Consider the following 20,634-nt stretch of genomic DNA (forward strand, 5'->3'; position numbering starts at 1 on the left):
CCTTGAACACCTGATGAGACTGGGAGTGTCCTGGTATCATGTTCCCAAACAGCCCATACTCTTCCCAAGGCCTTGGATTCCTCCAATCAATGGGTTATAGCTGATTTCACACCAGGTTGCAAACTCCATGCAGAAAAGACTCTATCTGCCTTGAAGTAGGGCCGATACCTGACATGAAGCTTGGTTGAAACTAGTATTTCCTGAATATATGTTGGCTGTGCTTCAGCCTGAGACTCATTCATTTAATGTTAAAGATATAAACTTTTCATTTCAATTAAACTATCCTTTCAAATATCTTTTCAGGATACCAACTTACTATATAACAATTTAGCATGGAAATGTGACATTCTGTGATGAATTTAGGCAGAAAATTTAGTGTTTCACAAATATGTGCATAGATAAAGTGTACAATTTTTTCTCTAAAAATTGGTGACTAAAAGTAAATTTTTTATACTTCTGTTCTGAGAGTGTCAAGGAAGTTGATGTAGAAAAATTAACACGAATATTATTACTATAAGTATTTAAAATACAAAAAGAAGGATGCACTTGTTTCAAAACCCTTGGGGTTTTTTCTTCTTCTTGTTAATGTTTTAGTCAGCATATTTGAATAAAAATGATTACTATTCATACTGTAATGAGACTCATACAATAAACTGAAGGATATTAGAAGAAAGTGTACTCTCCTAAAGAATTTTGCTTCCAGACTACTTTGGGCTTACAGCTTCTATGTCCAAAACATCAAGGAACTCCACTGTGCTTACTGTCCCTGAAGATACTGAATTTATACAATTATGAATAATCTCCTGCTATATTTCTTCTGGACAACCTTCTCTAATAATACTCAACCTGTCTCAATTCTGGCAAAGAAAGCAGAGTAGGATTCTTAAGAGATGAGGGAGCTCTGTGGTACAACTCTTACCTAGAATGTCTAAGGTACTGTATCTGATGTCTAGTACCAAATAATCAAAGAGAAAGAAAAATATCCCCAAACAAGCAAACAAAAGTGTAAGTGAAGACAGAGAGGAGAGAGGGGAGAGAGGGGAGAGAGAGAGAGAGAGAGAGAGAGAGAGAGAGAGAGAGAGAGACAGAGACAGAGACAGAGCAGAGGCAGTATGAGTCAAAATCAAAGGCTGGGATCTTCTTCCTGTTAGTGATATTTATAGAATTCATTGTTTGTGTATATGAGTGTTACAAAGGGAAGAGACATATAGGAATAATCATATTGGTTCTGAAATTCTGCTTGTTCTGTGAATGATTGGGACCTGTGTCTTATGTGGAGTAATCAGAATCTAGGGACCTTACCTGGAGTTGTTGCCACTATGACCCAATGACTGTATCTTCTTTAGGTGCCAATGATACAATTTTAGATCTCAACAGCATATGAAAGGTTTAATGGCAGCGTTTCTAGCAATAAATATGCAAGTAACTCTTCAAATAATAGTGTAGACTTGGGAGGAATCACCTCAGAGAGCCTGAAACAAGTACATGCTTCTTTTTATATTTACAATAATCTAAAAAACAAATTAATTGTCACATTTATTTTCCCATATCAACTTCCATCACACTACCTGAACAGAAGCCCGAGGAAATTATTTTTTGTCACCAATATTACAGAAAACTATACATGTGACCCACTCACATATTTTTCATAAATCCTAAGTTTCTTGTCTAAAACTGATCACAGACCCTGATTATGTCTCTGAAGTTCAGATTCTACATGACAAATGAGCACACAGGTGAAGTCAATAGTACTGCCAGTGGGTTGTGTTTAGGAACAATTGCATCCATTACTATTGGTCATGTAGATTTTTGAGCTCTGTCAGATAAATTTCATTACTTGTTCATAGTTTATTAAAGCTTCATAGGTGAAGGTGTGTTAAAGATTTAAGAACCACAGAAGGTGTGTTAAAGTTGATGTAAAAACCAGCAGGCTGGGCATAGAAGTTCATACCTATTCACAGCATGTGAGAGGCTGAGTTCAAAGCACGCTTAGACAAGAAAGTGAGTCCCTTTCTCAAAAACTCAAACAAACAGTTGTGCTGCAAGGGTATGACTTTTGAGAACTGTAATAAGGTGTCATTGTAAAGAAGTCCTTCATTACTAAAGAGACTATAAATGGTGTCCTTGAAACAAAATACTTTAACAACAGCAAAGTCTTCAGGTGAAGAGATAACAAAAAATTTTAGCATACCTGAAAACTGGTGCTGCATAACATCACACAACCAATATCTTCAGGCAAAGAACTATAAGAAACGCTTAGCCTTACCTAGAGTACACTATGATGCCCAAGTTCTGATAAAAGATACTGCTCTTTATTCACTATTGACATAGGTTGTAACAAGTCCCATACTCATTCCCTAAGTCCACACCTCTGCTTCTCTCATATCACCTTCTAGTCATCCCTGAGCCTAAGAGGCTCTGCATCCCAGAGGAGTCCAGTAACTCATTAAAGACCACAATTACCAAGGATCTCTGTAGGACCTGTTTTCCCAGGTTCCTACACTTGTACCTGACTGATTATCACTGCCAATTGCACAGGGATTGTGGTCTTGGAGAGAATCTCCTGAATGGATGCTTATTTGTTTACTTGTTCAGGTAAAGCCTATTCTTTGTGGAGTGTTGTGGGGGGAGAGAGCCTGAGGAAGAGAGTTTGCAAAATCCCTAGAAGAAATCAGAGACTACACTGACTGATAGAAAATACATTAGAGGACAGAATTTACTAAAGAGGCCACAGTGGCTTTTGAAGATGCAGTTTGGAAACACTCCCAGGTATCGATCAGCCTGTTAGTATAACTTGGCCTCCTGAAAAGCAGGCTTATGTGAGAAATAGTCGTGTTGCTAGGATGGCTCAGATTTCTGTGACCAGCTTCCTTTATCTGCCAGTATGCTAAAGACAAAAATCTAAAGTGGCCCAGACCATGTTTAATTTGTATTTTAATTAAGATATAAAAGAAAATCTAGATTCCCACCCCATTCGGTTACTCACTTTTCATCCTTACTTCTTCACTTGATGACATTGCATCACCACCCTCCCAACCATTCTCTGTAGGCTTCACTTCATGTCCTAATGCCAAGGCTTATTCCCCATCAATGGCCCTGAAGGTGTAGATAACTTGTGGTTTCTTACTTGTGGACCAGCTCCATGTACTTGGCAATGATCAGCTAGGCAAGGTTCTATACATTGCAGACGTTCATCAAGGGAATATGAATTCTTTCTCACTGTTCTTTTATGTATTGTTTGTGAGAGGTGATATAATGTCTATTTTTGGACATGCAAAACTAATTTTGTAGAAAGAACTCCCCCAGAACTTAAATTATCCCCCAAATAATCTGCATTTACAAGACTTTAAGACCCTACTTAACAGCTCTTAGATTTTGCAAATACTTCCCACAAAGTAGAAGAATGAAAAAAAATCAAGACACAAAACCCAAGAGCTTTCCTGCATATAAATAATAAATTTGCCCCATCTGCCCTGGAACTCCCATATGGACCAGAGGTGAGTGCTTGGGGTTATTGTCAGAGAGGTAACCTCCGCTGGGTCCCACCCCTGGGCACCAGCCATTCTGGGAGGACCTGCCCAACTTGGCCCCATTTTCTGGCCATTTGGAGGGCCCTGCTGGAAGGCTCCCCTTTTCCAAGACTGCAGGCAGACCCTGCAGTCTCCACACCCTGCCACCACACCCATTTGCCTGAGACCCCAGCCAGTTCATGAGACTCAGAGACAAGCTCCCAGGTTCCATCCTGCCCTGGAACTCCCACCTGGACCAGAGGTGAGTGCCTGGGGTCACACCCAGAGAGGCCCACATCTGGGTCCCAGTCCTGGGCACCAACCACTCCGGGGAAGACCTGCCAAACTGGAACCCAGGTTCTGGCCATAGGGCAGGACACCCCCATCCCCACCGTGGTGGTTCCCTTCTCCAAGACCCTCTGGTGAACCCTACAACCCCATGCCATTCTGGGAGGACCTGCCCAACTTGGCCCCAGTTTCTGGCCAATCGGCTGGCCTTGCAGGAAGGCTCCCCTTTTCCAAGACTGCAGGCAGACCCTGCAGCCAGCAGCCCTGCCCCCACACACATTTGCCCAAGACCCCAGCCACTTCCTGAGAATCAGAGACCAGGCCCCAGCTACCATCTGCCCCATAACTCCCGTCTGGACCAGAGCTTCCATCCTGTACCAGAACTCCCATCTGGACAAGAGGAGCTCCCATCTGGACAAGATAAGGAGACCCCAGGGACTTCCTGAGACTCAGAGTCCAGGCCCCCAGCTCCTATCCCACCAGCACTCTCATCTGGACCAGAGCTCCCTCCAGGCCCAGTGCTTCCATCTGGACCAGAGAGAGGCTCCCTAAATCTGTCAGCTCTGTCTGGACCAAGTACACTGTTAAGACCTAGAATGAATCTACCAGGAGATGGGCAGACATCAAGGCAGAAGTACATACAACAAAGAGCAATGAAGCATCACCAGAACCTAGCTCTTCTCCAACAGCTAGACCTGAACATCACAGAATGGAAGAAGAAGAAGAAGAAGAAGAAGAAGAAGAAGAAGAAGAAGAAGAAGAAGAAGAAGAAGAAGAAGAAGAAAACCTTATAAGTAACATCATGAAGAGGGTAGAGCCTTATATAGAAGAAATAAAAAATAAAGTGGAGGGACAGAAAAACAAAAAATAGGAAGAACCCTATAAAAAAAAATGGAGTAAAGGACAATTAAAGCAGAAGAAAACAATAAGTCCCTGAAAGAAAATCATGAAAAATCAAGCGAAACAGTCCAAGACCTGATGAGGGAAATAGAAAAAATGAAGATCCTAGCAGAAGGAATGCTGGAAATAGAAAATATGAGTAAACAAACTGGAACTTCAGAGGCAAGTATAACCAACAGAATGCAAGAGATGGAAGAGAGGATCTCTGGTGTTGAAGATACGGTAGAAGAAACAGATTCATCAGTCAAAGAAAACACTAAAACCAACAAAGTCATGACCCAAAATAACCCAGAAATTTGGGACACCATGAAAAGACCAAGCCTATGAATAATAGGGATAGAGGAAGGAGAAGAATACCAACTCAAAGGCACAGAAAATATATTTAACAAGATCATAGAAGAAAACTTTCCCAACTTAAAGAAGGAAATGCCTATGAAGATACAAGAAGCCTATAGAACACCAAACAGACTAGACCCCCCCCCCCAAAAAAAAAGTCCCCTCGCCACATAATAATTAAACAACTAAACGAACAGAATAAAGAAAGAATATTAAGGGCAGCAAAGGAAAAAAGCCAACTGATTTATAAAGGCAAACCCATCAGAATAGCACCTGATTTCTCAATGGAGACTTTGAAAGCCAGAAAAACCTGGACAGATATAATGCAGACACTAAGAGAATATGGATGCCAGCCTAGACTAATATACCCAGCAAAACTTTCAATCATCATAGATGGAGTGAACAAGACCTTCCAAGACAAAACCAGATTTAAACAATACTTATCCAAAAACCCAGCCCTACAGAAAGCACTAGAAGGAAAATTCCAACCTAAGGAAGGCAGATACACCCTCGAAAACACAGACAATAGATAACACCACAGCAGTAAACCCCAAAGAAGAGAAGTACACACACACTACCACCAAAAAATAAAAAGAACAACAGGAACGAACAATCACTGGTCATTAATATCCCTTAATATCAATGGATTTAATTCACCTATAAAAAGACACAGACTAACAGAATCCAGGACCCATCTCTCTGCTGCATACAAGAAACACACCTCAAATTCAAAGATAGACAACTCCTAAGAATAAAAGCCTGGGAAAAGACTTTCCAATCCAATGGTCTTAAGAAGCAAGCTTGTGTAGCCATCCTAATATCCAGCAAAATAGACTTCAAACTAAAATCAATCAAAACAGATGATGGACATTACATACTTACCACAGAAAGGATCCACCAAGATAAAGTCTCAATTCTGAACATTTATGCCCCAACACAACGGCACCCACATATGTAAAAGAAACATTACTAGAGCTTAAATCACATATAAAGACCCACACATTAATAGTGGGAGACTTCTACACCCCACTTTCACCTCTGGACAAATCAGCCAAATTGAAACTTAACAGAGAAATAATGGACATAATTGATGTTATTACTCAAATGTACTTAATTGATATCTATAGAACATTCCACCCGAACAAAAAAGAATATACCTTCTTCTCAGCACTCCATGGAACCTTCTCATAATTGACCACATACTTGGCCACAAAGCAAATCTCAACAGATACAAAACAATTGGAATAACCTCCTGTGTTCTATCAGACCACCATGGTTTAAAGTTAGATTTCAACAACAACAAAAAATAAAAACAAAACAAAACAAAACAAAAACTACAGAAATCCTACAGTTTTATGGAAACTGAATAATGCTCAACTGAATCACCAATGGGTTAGGAAGAAATAAAGAAAGAAATTAAAGACTTCCTAGAGATCAATGAAAATGAATACACCACATACCCAAACTTATGGGACACAATGAAAGTAGTTCTTAGAGGGAAATTCATAGCACTAAATGCCCACAAAAAGAAGTTGGAGAAATCTCATACTAGTGACTTGACAGCACACCTGAGAGCTCTTGAACAGGAAGAAGCAAAGTCTCCCAGGAGGAACAGACGCCAGGAAATTATCAAATTGAGAGCTGAAATCAATAAAATAGAAATAAAGAGAACAATACAAAGGATTGATGAAACAAAGAGTTGGTTCCTTGAGAAGATCAGCAAGATAGACAAGCCCTTATCCAAACTAACCAAAAGACAGAGTGAGAGAGCATCCAAATTAAGAAACTCAGAAATGAAAAGTGGGAACATAACAACAGACAATGAGGAAATCCAGAGAATCATCAGGTCATACTTCAAAAACCTCTGCTCCACAAAACTGGAAAATCTAAAAGAAATGGATAATTTTCTGGATAGGTACCACATACCTAAGTTAAATCAAGACCAGATAAACCATCTAAATAGTCCAATAACCCCTAAGGAAATAGAATCAATCATTAAAAGTCTCCCAACCAAAAAAAGCCCTGGACCTATTGGTTTCACTGCAGAATTCTACCAGATCTTCAAAGAAGACTTAATAACAATATTCTTTAAATTGTTCCACACAATAGAAGCAGAAGGAATATTACCAAACTCCTTCTATAATGCTACAATTACAATGATTCCTAAACCAAACAAAGATGCAACAAAGAAAGAGAACTACAGACTGATATCCCTCATGAACATTGATGCAAAAATACTCAATAAACTACTGGCAAACAGACTCCAAGAACACATCAAAACCATTATCCACCATGATCAATAGGCTTCATTTCAGGGATGTAAGGGTGGTTCAAGAAACGAAAGTCAGTCAATGTAATACACCATACAAAGAAACTAAAAGAAAAACACCACATGATCATCTCACTAGATGCAGAAAAGGCATTTGACAAAATCCAACACCCCTTTATGATAAAGGTCTTGGAGCAATCAGGAATACAGGGAACATACCTAAACATATTAAAGGCAATCTACAGCAGGCCAACAGCCAACATCAAATTTAATGGAGAGAAACTCAAAGCAATACCACTAAAATCAGGAACAAGGCAAGGCTGTCCCCTCTCCCCATATTTATTTAATATAGTACTTAATGTTCTAGCCAGAGCTATAAGACAACATAAGGAGATTAAGGGAATACAAATTGGAAAGGAAGAAGTCAAGCTTTCCCTATTTGCAGGTGACATGATAGTATACATGAGTGACCCCAAAAATTCAACCAAGGAACTGAAACAACTTATAAACACCTTCAGCAACATTGCAGGATACAAGATCAACTCAAAAAATCAGTAGCCCTCCTATATACAATAGACAAACAGGCTGAGAAGGAAATCAGAGATACATCACCCACTACAATAGCCACAAATGATATAAAATACCTTGAGTTTACTCTAAGTAAGGAAGTGAAGGACCTATAATGATAAGAACTTTAAGTCCCTGAAAAAAAGAAATTGAAGAAGATGTCAGAAAATGGAAAGATCTCCCATGCTCATGGATAGGCAGGATTAACATAGTAAAAATGGTGATCTTACCAAAAGCAATGTACAGATTCAACGCAATCCCCATCAAATTACTAACACAATTCTTTACAGACCTGGAAAGAATAATACTCAATTTCATATGGAAAAAGAAAAAACCCAGGATAGCCAAAAGAATCCTGTACAATAAAACAACCTCTGGAGGCATCACGATCCCTGACCTCAAGCTCTACTATAGAGCTACAGTAATAAAAACAGCTTGGTACTGGTATAAAACCAACATGTGGACCAATTGAATCAAAATTGAAGACCCTGACATTAAACCACGTACCTATGAACATATAATTTTTGACAAAGATGCCAAAAATGTACAATGGAATAAAGAAAGCATCTTCAACAAATGGTGCTGGCATAAGTGGATGTCAGCATGTAGAAGGCTGCAAATAGATCCATATCTGTCACTATGCACAAAACTTAAATCCAAGTGGATCAAAGACCTCAACATAAATCCAGTTACTCTGAACCTGATAGAAGACAAAATAGGAAGTAGTCTTGCATGCCTTGGCATTGGAGATCACTTTGTAAACATAACACCAGTAGCACAGACACTGAGAGAAACAATCTATCAATGGGACCTGTTGAAACTGAGAAGCTTTTGTAGAGCAAAGGACCCGGTCAACAAGACAAAGCAACAGCCTACAGAATGGGAAATGGTCTTCACCAACGCCACATTTAACAGAGGGCTAACATCCAGAATATTTAAAGAACTCAAGAAATTAGAAATCAAAATGCCCAACAGTCCAATTAAGAAATGGGCTATAGAACTAAACAGAGAATTCTCAGCAGAGGGAGTTCTAAATGGCTGAAAGACATTTAAGGAATTGCTCAACATCCCTAATTATCTAGGAAATGCAAATCAAAATGACTCTGATATACCACCTTACACCTGTCAGAATGGCTAAGATCAAAAGCACAGAAGACAGCTTATGCTAGAGAGGATGTGGAGTAAGGGGAACTCTCCACCACTGCTGGTGGGAATGCAGGTTGTACAGCCACTTTGGAAATCAATATGGCGCTTCCTTAGGTAATTGGGAATCCATCTCCCCCAAGACCCAGCTATAGCACTCTTGGGCATATACCCTAGGAATGGTCAATCAAGGGCATTTGCTCAGCTATATTCATATCAGCATTGTTAGTAATAGCCAGAACCTGGAAACAACTTCAATGCCCTTCAACTGAAGAATGGATGAAGAAAATATGATACACACACACAATGGAGTACTACTCAGCAGAGAAAAGCAATGACATCATGAAGTTTGCAGGCAAATGGATGGATCTAGAAAAAAATCATCCTGAGTGAGGTAACCCAGACTCACAAGGAAAAACTTGGTTGTACTCACTTGTAGGAGGATACTAGATGTAAAACAAAGATGACTAGACTTCTACACAACTCCAGGGAGGCTACCTAGCAAATGGGACCCTAAGAAGGACACAGGGATAGCCCAATGACAGAGAAATGGATGAGATCTACATGAACAACCTGGACAACAGTGGGAGTAATGAAGGGCAAGGTTTGAGGGAAAGAAAGCTTAGGAGAGCAGGAGATCCCAGCTGGATCAAGAACAGAAAGGGAGAATGAGGAATAACAGACCATGATAAATGAAGACCACATGAGAACAGGAATAGGCAGAGTGCTGGAGAGGTCGCCAGAAATCCACAATGATATATCCTCTGTAGACTGCTGGCAATGGTCGAGAGAAAGCCTGATTTGACCTAGTCTGGTGATCAGATGGCCAACACCCTAACAGTCGTGCTGGAACTCTCATCCAATAACTGATGGAAGTGGATGCAGAGATCCTCAGCCAGGCCCCAGGTGGAGCTCCAGGAGTCCAATTGTCGAGAAAGAGAAGTGACTGTAAGGGCGAGAATTTTTGAGACCAAGACTGGAAAAGGACAGGGACAAATAACCAAACTAATGGAAACACATGAACTATGAGCCAAAGGCTGTGGAGCCCCCAGCTGGATCATTCCCTCTAGATAATTCAGATAGTTGAATAGCTTGAACTGTTTGGGAGGCACCCAGGCTGTGTGTTGGGACCTGTTCTTAGTGCATGAGGTGGCTGTTTGGAACCTTGGGATTACACAGGGACACTTTGCTGAGCCTGGAAGGAGGGGACTGGACCTGCCTGTACTGAATCCACCAGGTTTAAATGAATCCCCAGGGGAATCTTGGCCCTGGAGAATATGGGAATGGATGGGATAGGCTGGGGGGAAGATGCGGGCAGTCTGGGAGGGGGAAGGAGAGGGGAACGCTTGGCTGATGTGTAAAATTAAAACACAAATATAATAAATAACAAAAATAATAAATTTATGGGCATAAAATCAGGAAACAAAATCTCATTTATAACAGCTTCAAAAATACCTAGGTGGAGAAAGATCTCAAAAATGAAAAATTTGAAACCATGGAGAAAGAAAGCTGAGGGAACCAACATCTAACTGGACTTAAGTTTGCTCAGTAGGAAGAAATTCATTCCTGGTACTCTAAAACTTAACCATCTACCCGAGGCTGGTGAGGTCATGGTTTTAGAGGAGACATATGACTCTTATTTCCTAAAGTAGTGTAATTTCTAACTGCATCATCATACATGCTCTTATATCCACAGGTAAGTGTAGTTTGGGAACCTCACCAAGGGATCTTGAAAGAAAGAAGCAGACCGAGACTACTAGAGAGATCTATAACTGGTCAAAATGCAGAGAACAAGTGACTATGGCGTCCCACACCCGATAGACACGTCTGCAACCCAACTGCCACCCCTCAGGTTCAGGGACCATGGTGGAAGATTAGAGGACCTAGATATCTGCCACAAAATAGTGTTTTCCACATATGACAGAGACACTGCACCTGTGAAAGCCTTAATGAGGCTGCCTAAATAAGGCCAGCAAAATGACAGCAGCAGCTGACATGCTAATGTGAATGGGGGACTATCATAAGGTTCTACCCTTAGAGAAAGCTACAGACAATTAATGGCTGCTGAGAGGGAGGATCATCCTTTGCCAGGGATGAGCCCCTGATGAGTTGGTTATCCAGTTCACAGTGGTCAGCGCTCCCCCACATGTATGAATAACTCTAAATGGACTCAGAAGTCTGTATGGATGTGTATATTCATATATATGCATACTTATAACAATAATAAAGAAGAGGTCATGAATTTGGAAAGGAAGTGGGGAAAGTGGGAGGACTTATACAGGGAGAAGAAAGACTAGAAATGATGTAAATATAATATTAATATATGAAAATGTCACAAAATATTTTAATTAAAATAATAAAACTAAATCTTTATTAAAAATAAAGTAAATAAGTGAAGTAAGCAATACTTAGGAAGAGAAATATTGAATGTTTACTCTTATTTGTAGATCTCACATTTAAAAGTTTTATTTTATTATCTTTTACTATGCATAAGTGCCTGTGTGTGGGTGTCCTCAAAGATCAGAGGCATCATATGTCCTTAAGCTGGATTTATAGGCTTTTTGAGTAAATTTTATGTGGATGCTTGGACCAAATCAGGCCATCTCAAGAGAGTACATTGTTTGAACTGCTAAGCCATCTCTCCAGGCCTGATCTTAGATTATCTATTTATCTATCTATCTATCTATCTATCTATCTATCTATCTATCTATCTATCTATCTATCTATCTATTTATCTATCATCTTTCTATCATCTATCTACTATTTGTCTGTCTATAAGTCTATTTGTCTGTCTGTCTGTCTATCTGTCTCTCTCTCCCTTTCTCTCTCTCTCCCTATCTATATGAACTTAAACTTTGAAATTCAATAGGAAAGTAAGTAAAACACTTCAAAGTGTAAGGTTAGGACTTTCTGAAAATAACTCTCTCTCTCTCTCTCTCTCTCTCTCTCTCTCTCTCTCTATCTATCTATCTATATGACCTTAAACTTTGAAATTCAATAGGAGAGCAAGTAAAACACTTCAAAATGTAAGGCTAGGACTTTCTGAAAATAACTCCCATAACAAGAAATAATCCCAAGAATTGATGAACAGGGTATGTGAAATTCAAAAGCTTCTTTGCAACCTTCAGGGTCAAGAGATAGTCTACAGAATGGGAAAATATTTTCAACTACATATCAAGAATATCATGAATATCTAGGATATATAAAAAACTGAAAGTATCTGACAATCATAAACATCAAATAATCTAATCACTGACTAGTCAATGAATTGATACAGAAGGAATTTTCAACAGAAGAAACACAAAATTGAGAACAAACAGCAGACGAAGTTGTTTTTGAATCTGGAACACTTCACTCAGAATGGTTGTTTCAAAATCTGTGTATTTACCTACAAGTTACATGATTTCATTTTTCTTTTCTTTTTTAACTTTCTTTTTGTTTATTCTTTTTGTATTTCACATCATGCCTCTCAATCCCATTCATTTCCCTCTACCCTTGCAGCCCATCCTCCAATAAAGTTTAAGAGAAAAAGGAAAAAGAAAAGAAAAAAAGGGGGGAAATCTCATCAGGGAAGCTGTAGCGTGACACAGTAAGACACACAGTAAACACTTTGGTCCATATATCTATACTTGTAAACTTTCATTGCAAAGAGTCATTGGTCTGGTTCAAGGCCTCTAGTTTCTGCTACACTATGGATGCTGGGCCCTCACTGGGACTCCTCTTGGTTATCCTGCTGCTGCCCTCTGTTGTGGCAATCCTGCAGCTTTGGGTCTGCAGGAACTGTCCCTTCATGGGCTCCAGCAGTTTACTGATGGGGTGAATGTTGGCTTGGGCCAACCCACAACCATGTTTCTGGTTGCATGGTTGGTCAGTCCTCCAGCTCTGCCTTGTCCTCCCCACCAAGATGAGCTTTCCTGCATTGCCTTGGTGAGTTCACCTTTGCAGAGATGAGCAAGGGGCGGGACAAGTCCTCCTGCTTTCATGTCCTCCAGGTCGGATCTTGCACACCTACACCTCCAGGGGCAGCTCTACAGTGTTGCCCAGGCATGGCACAGGGGCCACTCTCCTGAGTGCTGCAGCCAATGAGGGACAAGGCTAGCTCTCTCTCATTCTTTCGACTTCAGGGCCAGCTCTCCCACCTGCCTCAGGTGTTAATGGGAGGGGTGGGGGCATCTTTCTCCCTCCCATGCTACCACATGATAGGTGAGCAATGGGGATAGCTTTTTCATGCTCACAGTATCAGGAATGGCTTGCCCACACCTCTGACAAAAGGATTGGCTCTTGTGCTACCCAGGCAAGGTGCAGGGTCCACTCTCCCAATTGTTGCAGCTGGTGGCAAGCAGGGGCATCTCTTCCAGCCTTATGATCTCAGGTCCAGCTCTCCCACCTGCCTCAGGCATTGAGAGCTCAAGGGGGGCATCTCTCCCCTATCCATGCTGCCACATGGCAGATGAGTGCTCCCCTATGCTAACAAGATTTCATTTTTCTTAAGAGCTGAATGATATTCCATTATGTAAATGTACAAGATTTTGATTATTCACTTATTAGAAGATGGACATCTAGCACAGTGGATCTCAACATATGGGGTAAGGGGTTGCATATCATTATCCTGCATATCAGATATTTCCATTATGATTTGTAATAGTAGCAAAATTACAGTTATGAATTAGTAAAAAATAATTCTATGGTTGAGATCGCAACAACATGAGGAACAGTATTAAAGTGTTATGGCATTTGGAAGGTTGAGAAGAATTGATGTGCGATGTTTTACATCTAGGCTATTGGACATAGAGCAACAATGAACATGAAAGAGCAGGTATCTCTGTGGTAGGATATAGAGTCTTTTGGGAATATGCCCAGGAAATACACAAATGGGTGATGTCTATTAATTTTCTTGTTTTATTATTACTAAGTTATTTAATTTTTACATTTGTAATTAAATATAAGCACACCACACCCCCTTCCATTTTCTCCCTCAAATCTATCCCATGTTGCCCCTTTCAACGCAATATCCTTTTCCTGTTTGTTATTGTTACATCTATCTATCTGTATACCTATCTATCTATCTATCTATCTGTCTGTCTATCTATCTATCTATCTATCTATCTATCTATCTATCTATCTATCTATCTATTTATCTATCTTCCTACCTTCTGATCTATCTTTATTTTTCTCTCTACCAAGTACATATCTTTATCTATCTATCTATCTATCTATCTATCTATCTATCTATCATCTATCTATTTTTTATCTATCAATATATCTATCTGCATTCTAAAACTGAATAAATACCACCTGCTGAGCTCATATTTGTTGTTCGTGTGGATATGGTTTCAGGGCTCACCATTTTGCATTAGAAAACTAATAAGGGCTCATATCTGGGAGAACCTAATTCACACTCTCTCAGCAGTTAATGGATGCCTGTAGTTCTTTTTCTAGGCATGGGACCCTGTGAGATTTTTCCCTCCCATATTAGCAGGTCAACAGATATTGTCATTGTGCAGGCCTCAATTACATAGACATTTCTAAGAAAAGCATTCACTCAGCAGACTTCCTGGTATTCTTTTTTGATATTTTAAATTCATTTTACATACCAACCATAGGTCACCCTCTCTTCCCTCATCCTGCTCCCCAAGCCTTTCTCCAACCCATCCCCCATTCCTTCCTCCAAAGAGGTAAGGCCTTCCATGGGGAGTCAGCAGAGCCTGGTACATTGAGTTGAGGTAGGTCCAAGTCCCTCCATCCTGCATTAAGGCTGTGCAGGGTGTCTCAACTTAGGTAGTGGGCTCCATAAAGCCTGCTCATGCACCAGGGATGCATCCTGATCCTACTGCCATGGGCCCCTTAAATATATCAAGCTACAGAAGTGTCTTGCTTATGCAGAGGACCTAGTCCAGTCCCATGGAGGCTCCACAGCTGTTCATCTAAAGTTCATGAGTTCTCACTAGCTTGGTTTGGTTGTCTCTGTAGGTTCCCCCATCATGATCTTGATGCCCCTTGCTCATAGAATCCCTATTCTCTCTCTTCAACTGGACTCCTGGAGCTTGTCCTGGTGCTTAACTATGGATCTCTGCATCTGCTTCCATCAGTTACTGCATGAAGTCTCTTTGATGACAGTTGAGTATTTACCAATATGATTACTGGGGTAAGCCAGTTGAGGCACTCTGTCCATTATTGGTAGTAGTCTATGCTAGTGTCATCCTGGTGCATTCTTGGGAACTTCCCTATGTAGATGAAATTCTAAACAGTCTATTAAATAAGAAACACAGACCCAGATACAGGGGTGAATGCTGTAAAGATCAGAGAAATAGGAATAACCACAAGATAACCTTAGCTCACCATGCTGTCATAGCTTCCCAAGAGAACCAAGTTCTTCCTATCTAACCCATGTCTTTATTGCCTTGATGTTCTGCCTTCTCATTGACTCAGCCCACTTCCTCATCTCTGCCTGTCTGTACAGACCTCTAGGTGTCTATGGTTGGTACTGGGATTAAAGGCATGTATCCTCTCTATTGGCAGTGTCCTTGAATACACAGAGACTCTGCCTGCCATGTGATTGGATTAAAGGCATGTGCTACCACTGCCTGACTTTTGTTTATGGCTGGCTATGTCCTCTGATCTCCAGATAAACTTTATTTATTAACATACAAATAAAATATCACCACATTCCAGCACAAATAAAATATCACCACTTCCTTAGCATCAGGTCGCTCCGTATACTCATGATATCTCCCTCTCTCATGGTATCATTTTGCTTGCTCTCCCACTCTGTCCCTGTTCCAGTTCAAATATTCTGTTCCCATATGTCCTCATTCCCCCATCCCCTACCCTATATTCTAGTCCTCATCCTCAGGTTACTCATGGAGATCTCATTTATTTCCCCTTCCCAGGGTGATCCATGTGCCATTCTTAGGGTCCTCTGTGTTTGCTAGCTTCTCTAGAACTGTGGGTTGTAGTCTGGTTATTCTTTGCTTTATATCTAGTATCCACTTATGAGTGAGTACATACAATGTTTGTCTTTCTGAGTCTGGGTTCCCTCACTCTGGATGATATTTTCTAGTTCCATCTGTTTGTCTGCAAACCTCATGATGTCATTGCTTTTCTCTGCTGAGTTGTACTCCACTGTGTACCACATTTTCTTTATGCATTCTTCAGTTGAGGGGCATCTAGGTTGTTTCCAGGTTCTTGCTATTGTGAATAATGGTGCTGTGAACATAGCTGAGCATGTGTTCTTGTGGTATGATTGAGCATTCCTTGGGTATATGCCCAAGAGCAGTATAGCTGGGTCTTGAAGAAGATTGATTCTCAATTTACTCAATCACCATACTGATTTTCAAAGTGGTTGTACAAATTTGTACTCTCACCAACAGTGTACGAGTGTTCCCCTTGCTCCACATCCTCTCCAACATAAGCGGTCATCAGTGTTTTTGATGTTAGCCATTCTGACAGGTATAAGATAGGATCTCAGTGTCATTTTTATTTGGATTTCCCTGATGACTAAGGATACTGAACAATTCCTCAAATGTCTTTTGGCCATTTGAGATTCTTCTGTTGAGAATTCTGTGTAGTTGTTTGCTTTTAATTGCCTCCCTGGTATTCTGACTCTCACAATCTTCCTGCTCCTGTGATGCTCCCTGAGCACAGGAGGCAGTAGCTATGTTGCCAATGTACCCATTGAAGCAGGACTCCCCACAATACATTGATCTTTGCATTGTGTGCAGTTTGTAACTTAGTGTTTAGATAATTTTAGATGATTTCAGACATGTACACAATTCTCAGACCCCAATTTCCTAAGCTCCCTGACATAACCATCCTCCCCACAATCTCTTTTCACATTCATGACTATTCATTTTTTTGTGACCCACTGAGTTTAATTAGTACACTCTCGATGTAGACATGGGTTTGGAGCTATCTGCTGGAGCCTCGTGGCTCCAAAAATTTTTTTATTCATGAGAATTTCATAAGTTTCAGGCCATTACTGGGAATAGTCAACAACAAGACAAACTTCAGAATAGGAGAAATCATTACATGATTAGATTTACAATGCATACCATATAAGGAACACTTAGAATTCAATAAAATCCATGAACTGTCCAGAAGCTTTTAGTTTGATGTAATCCAATTTGCCTCTTTTTGATTTTGTTTTGTGCTCTTTTGTTTGTTTTTCTGTCTGTGTTCACCCTCAAATCTTGAAGCTTTTCATTGATGTTTCCTTCTAATAATGGTCTAATATTTCCATGTGTTATGTTTAACACATCAATTTCTTGGACTTCAGAATTAAAAAAATTATTATTATATTTTATTTTTACTATTTTAAACAATTTTAAAATTTATGTATATGTGAATCATATTCTCACCCTCCAGATACTTTTCCCCTCCCTTCTCTCCCAATTTTAAGATCTTCCTAAAAAAAAAAAAAACAATACAACAACAAATTCCTCCAAAACCAAGAAACAAAATAAAATCATGCCCCAAAAGGAAGGGAAAAGTAAACAAAACAAAACAAAAAACTGTAACTAATTATTTTAAAAAAATGTTTAACACTAGTTTATTTTTTTCATTGCAAAACTCTTTTCTTTGAAAAATTTTTTCTTATATTAGGGTTCTCCTATCCTCCACCCTCCCGCCGCTTTGACCATCTTCCCCCTAGCCCCTCCCCTCAATTCCCATCTCCTCCAGGGCCAAGAAACCCCTGGGGATTCAGCTCAACCTGGTAGATTCAGTACAGGCAGGTCCAGTCCCCTCCTTCCAGGCTGAGCAAAGTGTCCCTGTGTAATCCCAAGGTTCCAAACAGACAGCTTGTGCACTAAGGTCAGGTCTGGATCCTCCTGCCCATTTTTTAATCTGCTTTTAAGACAATACATAAAGGTGATTCTGGCTACTGATTAATACCAGGTTTAGAAAAAAGTACAATAATGAGAGCAATATACTAAAGGTTTACAAAAGCCTGTTAAGAATCAAGACAGGCTAGAAAACCAATATAGACAATGAAGTACAGATAGGGTCTAGGGAATTAAGTGATGTAATTATCTAATGGCAGACTGTAGAAAGAACATGTGAAAGATTGGAAAAGGGCTGGTTGAGGTAAACAACTTGAATATTATTAAGTATTGATCTGAGATCATAGAGTACACATTTATAATCACACAGTTACAGTAAACATTTAGACAAAATGAGAATATCTCGGGATAAACACAGGAATCAGATATGACTTTAAGTCTACACTATAATTTCAAGGACAATATGGGAAAGACAACAAGTGCATATTTGGATCCCCTAAACTTATTTCCCAAATTCAACAACTTGTATAAATTCCCTGTAATTTGCAGAGTGAAAGTTACATTTTGAGGTCTTTAAACAGAAGCATCCACATTAATATAAAATTCTTTAGCAATGTCCAATGTTAATATTTTTATTTTCTAGAAGAAATTGCATAAAAGTCTGAAGAGTTACTATCACAGGAATGAGGGAATTTTCTTTTTGCAAACTACTCTTTCTAATGCTCCCTTCACATCTCTGTTCCTCAGGCTATAGATGAAGGGGTTCAGCATGGGAGTCACCATTGTGTACATCAAAGACATGACAGTCTCCTTCACAGCAGAGTTATTAGCTGAAGGACATAAGTAGAGACCAATGACTGGCCCATAGAATAGTGACACTACAGACAGGTGGGAGCCACAGGTAGAAAAGGCTTTACGGACACCTTGAGAAGAAGGGACCTTGAAGATGAAGGAGACAACTTTTGCATAGGAAACAATGATGAGAAGGAAAGGGAGTACAACTATAGGGCCTCCCACAATATATATTGCCAATTCATTATCATGAGTGTTAGAACAAGCCAGTTTCAGCAGAGTAGACATATCACAGAAATAGTGGGGAATCACGTTGTCCTCACAGAATGACAATCTAGCCATGAGCAGGGTGTGCAGCATGGCATGGAATGTAGTCAGCACCCAGGACAGCACCACCAGACTCACACAGAGCTTAGGATTCATGATGCTGGTGTAATGAAGTGGGAAGCAGATGGCCACATAGCGGTCATAGGCCATGGCCACAAGGAGAAAATTCCCAAGGTCTCCAAACAACAGAAAGAAGTATATTTGTGCCAGGCAGCCTGCATAGGGGATGGATGGGTCCTGGCTCTGCATGTTCTGCAGCAATTTGGGCATTGTGACTGAGGAGAAACAGAGGTCAGAAAAGGACAAGTTGCTGAGGAACAAGTACATGGGTGTGTGGAGATGAGAGTCCAGTAGAATGAGGATGATGATGATGAGGTTCCCCAGGACAGTGGTGAGGTACATGGCCAGGAACAGGGCATAGAACAGGTGCTGTTGCTCTGTGGGGATGGGCAGGCCCAGGAGGAGAAACTGGGAAATGACAGTTTGGTTCCTGTTCATCATGCTGTCTCAGGTACCTTTTAAGAGAATTCAGGACAACAGCTTTCAAATTATATATGATCGTGTCTTCTTGTTACCCATCTTTCATGTGTTAGCTAATGTGACTTTCCCAACCATCACAATAATTGCATATGCATTCCCATGTTTGTTATCTCTATAATGTTGAAGATTGAATATTTAGTTCATTCTATCATATTTTAGTGTTCATTACTTCCTAAACATTTTATAAATTTTATTCTGAGACACACAGTTCACTGGTTTTTGTCTTATCTGCCTGATTTGTCAATATTATTTTATGAATATTAAATAATTGTAGTTGGTTCCTTTTCTATTAGTATCTGCTATGTCCATGGTCATGAAAGTTTTTTTTTTTTTTGAGCTAAATCCTCTTGTAAGTCTATATACTTTGGATTACCAATGAAAATAGTCTCTTTTGCCTATAGATTGTGTATTGCATTGCTAACTAATTATCTTCACTGGGGTATACCATAGGAATCTTTAGTTCAACAGATTCCAAATATGTTGAGGCCCATGCAAGGGGAACAACAAACAGCTTTGGAACTCAATGATGATGGCTGGCAGTCAGCAAAAATCATGCTCAGTGAGCCTTGGAGAGGCAGAGCCCCAAAGGACAGTATTTACCGAGGACCTCATGCTGTTATTGAGCACAGCTCGGCTTATTGCCCTCGTGGTCACCATGTCCCTCATAATCTATGGTAATATGATAATTCTCAGAGGATTCTAGCCACTTACTGGGCAGTGTTACTGGTACTTACAATAGTAGTGACTGACTTTTTCCAAGCATTGCTGCTGGAGTAGATTAGTGATTCAACCACCACCCTTAGAAAGAATTTAGATATGTAGAGGTGTTAGTAAGGTTAGGTTAAGATGTTTTTGTTAATAGTTTTGAGGTAGAAAAATCTTGGAAAACAACTTAAAGTTTAGAAAGCCACACTTTTAATAGTTGTGTAAGGGACTTGTTGAGGTCATGGAACCTGACAATAGTACCCTGGCTATTGCTGGCTAACTTACTTTCCTTGTTGGATGGGTTGGTGATCAAAGGAAATAATTAATTTCTTGTTCTCATTTTTGCCCTCAGTCTCCTGATACTATATAATAAAAACTGTTGATGATGATTTTTTCTAGATCCATCCATTTGCCTGCAAACCTCATGGTGTCATTGATTTTCTCTGCTGAGTAGTACTCTATTGTGTATATGTACTTC

The 20,634-nt window shown here is 39.9% G+C and overlaps 1 protein-coding gene across 1 annotated transcript; it reads right to left on the reverse strand.

The window, feature by feature from the left end:
• Nucleotides 1-18,467: 18,467 nt before the first annotated feature.
• LOC118589485 (olfactory receptor-like protein I9) lies at nt 18,468-19,412 on the reverse strand. The gene has a single exon (XM_036196804.1). It carries the CDS (start codon nt 19,410-19,412, stop codon nt 18,468-18,470), a length of 945 nt encoding a protein of 314 aa, XP_036052697.1.
• Between the last annotated feature and the right edge of the window lie 1,222 nt (nt 19,413-20,634).

Source organism: Onychomys torridus, chromosome 8 (genome assembly GCF_903995425.1).
Source record: "Onychomys torridus chromosome 8, mOncTor1.1, whole genome shotgun sequence".
Classification (NCBI taxonomy): domain Eukaryota; kingdom Metazoa; phylum Chordata; class Mammalia; order Rodentia; family Cricetidae; genus Onychomys; species Onychomys torridus.